Source organism: Grammomys surdaster, unplaced genomic scaffold (genome assembly GCF_004785775.1).
Source record: "Grammomys surdaster isolate TR1022 unplaced genomic scaffold, NIH_TR_1.0 349, whole genome shotgun sequence".
Classification (NCBI taxonomy): Eukaryota; Metazoa; Chordata; class Mammalia; order Rodentia; family Muridae; genus Grammomys; species Grammomys surdaster.
Window position 1 is genome coordinate 287,328 of NW_021604768.1, and position 7,830 is coordinate 295,157.

A 7,830-nucleotide genomic window follows, 5' to 3' on the forward strand; every position below is an offset into this window, starting at 1 on the left:
ACAGTCCCAGAAGCATCTACTTCATTTGAGCAGGAGAAGAGAAGAGGAGACTGAGGATGGGTAGAAGATAGTTGAACAAAGGATGGACTGAGGAAGGAAGAGAAGAAGAAAGGGAGGGAGGGAAGGAGGAAGGGGGAAAGGGAGGTAGGAAGAAGGAAAGGAAAGAGTAGCCTAGTCCAGTGAAGGGTTGAATAAAGTGGGGTGCTTTGAGGCTCACACATCCACACTGTTATGAGAGCTTTTATTGACTCTCATGAAAGTTTGTCCAGAATGATAAGAAAATAATATACAGAGCAGTTTTCATACAGGTCAGAAAGAGCAAATGCTGAGGTGAGAAATGCTTATGTTCTTGTTGGAACAAATGGTTATAGATCAATGGACTTTGCAAATTTAGAATTACTCCATCTGCTTTCAACCTCACAGACCTTTCCTTACACAGGACACTATAGCTCTGCATGCTTGTTCTGAAAACCCTTTAGTTCCTGGATCTTCTGGGGCAGAGTCTTGGTCCAGAACTGCAGCCTTCTGGCCTTCAGGGCTCGGCCCACAGCAGGCTGGGTGTCTAGCTGCAGATACTGCTCATCTTGGTCCAGCGCAGGCCAGTAGGGTAGACCCTCGCTGTTGGGGTTCCTGTGGATATGGCAGCCATCAGGGAAGAGTGAAGGTCTCTCTGACCCAAAGCCTGATCCCCTTATTTGGTGAAGGCAGTGGATGAGCAGACCAAGGGTCTCAGGGGACAGATGGACTGGTGTAATGATATAGATACAAGTGTCACCACCAGTGTCTACTCCATGTGCAGCAAGGGCAGATGGATAGTTTTGTGTTTCTCTCTCAGATGCAAAATCTAAAGAACATTAGCACAATAGTGTGACTCACTCATCTGGTTTCTATAGGATGAACAGTAAATGACAGCTAGAAGGTATCTGCTGAGTGTGCCTTGTGAGGAAGACTATCATGTAATAAAGGACACATGTATACTAATGGGGCACACATGAGACCCGACTGTAAAGAGGTTGAGAACGTGAAGTATTCTCACCCATTTCTTGCAAAATTGGTCCAGTACTTCATCATCCTCCTTTTTAACAACTCTTCCTCCTTAGTGAGGTCAACTGCAGACAGAAGGAGAACCAAGTGCTAGCATCCTCATGTAGGTGCCAATTTATGCCCTCCTACAGAAATCACAGCCCGAGAGCAAACCCTACACCTGGTTTGTACCCTCTTCCCTCCCACTCAGAATACAGGATTGATCAAAAGCACTACTTGATGTTTCTCAGGTTCATTTCTACAGCGGTGTGCTCTCATTCCTTCTAGTGCAAGCCAAACTAGGAAGGGTTTGTATTCTAACTCTAGGACATTTTAGGGGTAGAAGCTTGGGAATATTTTTATAGGTCAGATATGTCAAACACTTCTCCTGTCCTTTCCAAAACTCTCAATTTCCAAATTGGACAGAGAGCTCAATACTCCCTCAGGAATTCATTGGATGCTCCGTTTAGTTTTAGGAAAACATGAAAGACTCACAATTCATGCCAAAAAAATAGGAGCCAAAGATAAATAGAAGATCATCACTATGGTCTGCTTTCACATGAGATGGCCTGGCATGCTTGATGAAGCTGGGCAGATGCTGGAACTCATAGAAGTACACAGGAGCATGGGAACCTGGAAGGGAGGACACATGTTGACATGACTTCTCATACGGAGCTTGTCTGCCTAACCTTTGGTGACAAGAAAAATTGCTCTACAGTTATCTGGAATCACAGCTGAGTGGTGAGATCCAGACTGCAGCACTGGACATGGGAAACCTTTGTTAAACAGAGACCCTTGCATTCCCAGCTGAGTAGATGACAAGAAACTGAGGGTAACTAACATGTTTCCTCTTGTAGACCTGGATAGGATGCCAGCCTTTACACTAGACATAAAGATTTAGTGGAGAAAAGTTGCCTGCCATAAGAGAACTGACCAAGACATAGGCCTAGACTGGACACTGCAGAGCTCACCTGGGTCCCACAGATCTGAGCACTCCCTTACTTGCTCTAGTCTCAGATTTACTCACGCTGGGAATGTGCCACTTGGAGAGCAGGGATTGCAAACATGAAGTCCCCCATCATCTCTTTGAACTGTGCTTGGAGGATCTCTGGGTCCTCAGTGTTCCCCATGTACTCTTCCATTATCAGGTCACTACATTCTGGAGGCAACATCTAATACCAAAAGTAATCAAGAAGAAAGATGACGGGAGGCAGCAGCCTCTAAATAAGGAATGTGGCCAGCAATAAAAATGGGTATAGGGGGAAAAGTAGAAGCTTTTCATTGATGCCCCACAGAAACACACACACACACACACACACACACACACACACACACACTCACACTCATCTCACAAACTTTATTTCTGGGTATTCCATCTGGGAAAAATATACAGGAACCTTCTGTATCAGGACAGGAGCCAATGTCTCTCTCACCATCTTTGCTGCTTGGCTTTTCAGAACAGATGGCAGGGTCTCTCTGGTTATCTTCTCTATGATACGGTCAAGGCCCATGGACTGGGAGGCAGAGGATAGTCTTAAGTATTTGAAAGTAAATCAATATATCTCTGAGTTCACAACACCCACCATTTGAAGTTATATTCTCAGGGACTTAGAATTAGGTCTCACCTTGGGGAATACCCAGCCACATTCATCTGAGGTGAAACCAATGATGCTGGGAACAGGGTGAAAATCCTTAGAGGCTAACAGCTCCTGAGGATGCTTGGGTAAGAACTTCCCATCCACCACACCAGGGATCAACTTGAAGACCTACGAAGCATTGATTGTCAGTGCTGAAGATCAATCATATAAATATTCTAATGGCCACTAATATCCACAGCAATTTCCTATATCCTATCTCATCCCAGGGTTCTATGCACACTCTAGGAAGAACTTTACATGATAATTAGCTTGTCTTGTTCTTTTTTGCATATTGTACTGAAAGGATGCCAAACAATGGAGATGAGTTAGCACACTTGAATAGTAAGTAATAGTAATCCCACATCCTGTTCATAAGGTCGTCCAAGACACACAATTCTTCCAACCTGGTTAATAGCCAGGATCTCTTGTTCACTCTTTGCTCGCAGGCAGTGTATCAGGGCTTCTGAGTCTGGGGCCCCACATCCAGATAGGTTGGCTACTGTCTGTAAATGGAACAAACAATGGTCAACTTATCCCTCCTAGCAGGGATCAGAGTTTCTGTGATTCTAGTAGATGTTATTTCCTCTAAATACTACATCCAAGTGTTTGTCGTGTATGAAAGGATGAAGTGGAAGTTTTCACATTTTCTGTTGCTCAGAGGTGACAGCTGGGAAAGAATATTCTACCTGCATATTATGTTGAAGTTACTTTGGTATCTGTGTATCTCTCTCTCTCTCTCTCTCTCTCTCTCTCTCTCTCTGTATGTGTGTTACTCATGGGTGACAATAGGTATGATGTGGCACATTTTGCTCATGAAGGTCAGAGAACAGTCTCAGCTGTTACATGTCAATATATCCCTTGTTTGCATTTGTCTACACCAGCTTAGGTGACATATGACATTCCTGGGAGTCATCTGTCTTTGTTTTCTATACTGGCATAGGAACACTGGGGTTTCTGACACTTATTGCCACCACCAACTTTGTATACGTTCAGAGGATTTGAACTTGGGACCTCACACTTGCACAGCAAATATTTTTACCAGCTGGCCCTTTCCCTCAATTCATGTGTTCTTGTTACATTTCCTTTTTATCATCTCAACACAAGGCAGAATCATCTGGACAGAGGAACTTCAGCTGAGAAAATTGCCTCTATCAGATTGGTCTGTAGACAAGTCTGGGATTTTCCAGAGAAAAGACTGATGGAGAAGAGCCCACCTTACTGTGGGCAATGTCACCCATTGGCAGGTGTTCTGGGTTGTACAAGAAAGATAATTTAGGAAGCCACGGGTAACAAGTCAGTAAGCACATTGCTCCTTGGCCTCTGATTCAGTTTTGGCCTCCAGGTACATGCCTGAATGTGTACTTCCATTCAAGACATTATAAACTGTGAGCTGAAATGAACCTTTTCCTCCCAAAGGAGCTTTTGGTGATAGTCTTTATCACAAAGATAAGAAACCAAATGGGAAACAATGTATAAGTGTTTTTGCTAATGACAGAAGCAACTAGATAAAGGTTTGATATCATATAACATGCTCAGCATACATAAAATTCACTTAACTCAACACCAGAGTACCAGAGATAAAGACTGAGATAGCTGGTGTTCCTGAGAGCACTTACCTTGTAGACCCCCTCATAAGTGTCAGAGATTAGGTCAGGCAGCAGGGCCACTCCACTCTGCATAATGGCTCCATGAAAGAGTCCTTGGGACATTGGGGACACAACATGGGAAGACACACTTGTGCCTCCTGCTGAAGCACCAAATATAGTGACCCTGTCACGGTTGCCTCCAAAGTAAGCGATATTTTTCTGCACCCAGTGTAGGGCAGCCACTTGGTCTAGGTATCCCCAGTTGCCTCTGGCATGCTGGTCTCCAGTGCTGAGAAGTAGCAGGAAGAAGAATTGAATAGCTGCCCATGTACTACTTAGTCCCCATTACCCAGCCCAGTCCCAGGCTTACCTGAAGAAGCCAAGGATACCCAAGCGATACTGGATGGAGACAATTACTATTTCCTCAGTAGCTGCCAGTGTGGATGCATCAATGATGGAAGCCCATCCTAGAACCAGTCCACCACCGTGGATCCACACCATCACCTGGAGACAGCAACTCAGATGCCAGGAGGCCCACATGCATCCCAAGCTCATCTAGACTGCCCACTAGGTTATCAACTGCTTTGTTCTATGCAGGTCGACCTACAAACAGATCTACTCAGGATCTCAGAAGTAACCCACAGATAAGATGCTTTAGGCCTGTGAGCATGTTTCCATTCCTGCTTCCCTAGCAGAAAATCTCAGCATGGATTAGACTCCACATCTAAATTAAAGTCATTGTTATTCTCAGACCCATTTAAGTAGAACAAAAAATGGAGTGTTCTCTTAGGTGACTTTCCTGATTGCTAATCAGAATGGGCTTCAGATCCCATTGGCAGAAATAACTTGCTGCTAAAAATTTGGGAGATGTCAATATTCAGTCATTGTGCACCATCCTGATTTGGTGTGCCAATTTGATATAACTCTTGGTTTAATCTAATACCTAGACCCTCTTACCTCCCAGAACCCCAGAACTCTGAGTTAAACACACACACGCATGCACGCACGCATGCACACACACACACACATGCACACACGTTTAAGCAGCTAACCATGGGCTGACATGACCTTCTTGAACCCAGTAAGGTAAGACTAGCAATCAGGATCTAAGCTACAGTGGAGCTCAGAATTATTTTGTTCCTTCCCATCCTCCACAGAATAAATGACCTGTTCCCAATGGCCATAGACTGACACTCACAGGCAGGTTAGAGCCCTCATGGGCATGAGCTGGTGTGTAGATGTTGAGATACAGACAGTCTTCAGACATAGGGATGGGAAGCATGGTCAGCTTCATCTCCTTCATAGCCTCTATACTCATTACATCAGTCTGCAGACACCTAGCAAAAATGGAAGGCAGGAATTCCAAGGTATGTGGCAGTGAAATCTATTTCTTAGTCTAAATTTTCTCTTAGATACCTAAAGTTCCCGCTTCCATTTTGGCATGCTAACATAATTCTTCAATAAAGTCCCTACCATTCCTCTGCAAATGGAAATAGAGACAATTTTTTTCATGGAGGCGTTGCCATACATAGTTATATTCTGGGAGGCTACTTTATGGAGAATTCTGACAGATTCACTGAAAATTATAAGCTTTATGTTTCAATATTCAATCCTTCTATATATAAAATCTAAATCCTGGAATGATGGTTAGATTTGGTTGTTGACTTTACACACCATAGAATCATCTGGGAAAAGAATGTTACTAAGAGATTGTCTTGATCCTGTTGGGAGATCAGCATGCCAGTGAAAAGTTACCTTGATAATGTTCTTTGCAATAGGAATATCTGCCCGTGGTAAGAGGCAACATTCTCTAGGAAGGGGTTGTGCAATTGTGTAAGAATGGAGAATGTATGTGAAGATTAGTAGGCATGCCTGTGAACTTTAAACTCTGTTCCTGATTATGGATGTTATGCAATTAGCTTTCTTAAACTTCTGCCTCTGTGATGTCCCACCTATGGTTGACTTTATGTTTGAACTGTCAGCCATAATAAAATATGTCTTCAGTAATTTGCTACCTAAGGTTATGTCACCACAGCAACAGAAATAAAACAGAGACACTTGGTTGAAGGGATACTGTCCCCACATAGCAACTATAAGAATAAATGGACAATACGACTTTATAAGGTAGTGAGACATTCTTCAGTTAATTTCCAAGTGGCAATAAGGTACCTCTTTGTTCCTTATAGTCTCCAGTTGGAAGCATGTGTACTTTTCCTTAGTGAATGATACAGGGACAATGACTGATCACAGGGAAAGTGAAGAATGGGCACAGTCTCTGCTCCTTACTGTAGTACCTTTAACTAACTCCCTACAGGTGTCAAGCTCTGACACAGCAGGCTGGCACCGTTTTTCTACTGTAATCCTTAGCACATTTGTCAGAAACATGCATTGGAGATGCCCCTCAGCACAGGTGGAAAGCTGCTGTAGAACTGAGGTGGAGGAAGCAATTCACTGTGGCCTAAAGCACAGGCCTAAAGTCTCCTAGGTTTCAGAACTTACATGGCTGGCTCTGAGGTTGCATCTCTTACATCACTCCATGGCTCAGGGTCCTCAGGAGGTGCAAAGCGCAATGGTCCTACAGGAGGCTTGGCAAAGGGAATTCCCAAGAAGGTGTGAACACCAGCTTTACTGTCCTTCACGTGGACAAAGCTGCCTCTCACCTGGCCTGTGTGTGTGTTCCTGATGGGGCTGGCTGAGTCCTCACCTGTAAGCAGAGAAATGTCATCAGCTGTCAGCACATTTGGAAATTTCTACCTTGTCATCACCATGATACATGGGGGAGGTAAGCTGGGTTGTCTCAGTTCTGCAGTAGGATGTGGAAAGGAGGGCTTCTGGATCACCTAGGGACAGATACCTTGTCCTCTGACCTTCTTGCAAACTGACAGAGCTCTTCCATATTCAATAAATGACAGACTCAGTTCCATTTGGCATTATGAAGGAATTATCATCATTATCCATGTTCAGTAGCATTTCTAGGTATAACTACACACAGAGGAGGGACCTGTCCTGCTCATTATTCTGTCTCTTTTGCCTTCTCAGTATGTGCTAACCTCAGACATCTCGGACCCCTGTGTGCCCTGGTGGGACATTAGCAAGCACATAATCCCCATGCTGTCATCTGTCATTCTCCACCACCTTCTTTTCCCTCCCTGTTTCCTTCCATCCCACAAGCTCAAGCTCTGATTCTACAGAACTCGGGCAGCTCTGACCCAAGTCCCTTCTGCTCACTAAGATAGTCTCACCATGCACATGCTGGAGGAGAAGAAGGAGCGCATAGGCCACAATATACAGCCAATCAGGAAGTCTAGCCAAAAGCATGGTTGAATCTCAGGCTTAAACCTGTGCTGCTGCAAGATGAGAGTCTCACAGCAGGAAACATAACAGATCTGCCTGGCTCAGCCAGGAATTTGTACCCTTATGGGTGTAGGTGTGGACATTTGATTGGATGGGGCAAAGTTCTTATTGCAGAAGAACAGATAAGGCAGAAGCCACAGGAAGCCAATAGCCAGCAAGCAGGGCAAAGCCACTGCTTTAGTTTCTGCTCCTTCCCTGGCCTTCTGGACAGACATAGCATGGCATCTCAA

The 7,830-nt window shown here is 44.3% G+C and overlaps 1 protein-coding gene across 1 annotated transcript; it reads right to left on the reverse strand.

Annotated features, from left to right (window-relative positions):
- Positions 1-222: 222 nt before the first annotated feature.
- LOC114630973 (pyrethroid hydrolase Ces2a-like) lies at positions 223-7,635 on the reverse strand. The gene is made up of 12 exons (XM_028779293.1): positions 7,489-7,635; positions 6,746-6,950; positions 5,445-5,583; positions 4,617-4,750; positions 4,277-4,535; positions 3,065-3,163; positions 2,649-2,789; positions 2,457-2,537; positions 2,051-2,195; positions 1,519-1,656; positions 1,037-1,109; positions 223-630 (listed from the first exon to the last, which is right to left on the reverse strand). Exons 1-12 carry the CDS (start codon positions 7,562-7,564, stop codon positions 444-446), a joined length of 1,677 nt encoding a protein of 558 aa, XP_028635126.1. The 5' UTR covers positions 7,565-7,635; the 3' UTR covers positions 223-443.
- Positions 7,636-7,830: the final 195 nt, after the last annotated feature.

What these genes read in the sequence shown, in the direction of transcription:
- LOC114630973 (XM_028779293.1), bottom strand. Translation starts at nt 7,564, where the DNA reads ATGCTTTTGGCTAGACTTCCTGATTGGCTGTATATTGTGGCCTATGCG. An exon ending in GCAACCTCAGAGCCAGCCAT is followed by an intron (nt 5,584 to 6,745) that starts GTAAGTTCTGAA and finishes CATTTTTGCTAG; the next exon opens with GTGTCTGCAGACTGATGTAA. An exon ending in GGTATCCTTGGCTTCTTCAG is followed by an intron (nt 4,536 to 4,616) that starts GTAAGCCTGGGA and finishes GCTACTTCTCAG; the next exon opens with CACTGGAGACCAGCATGCCA.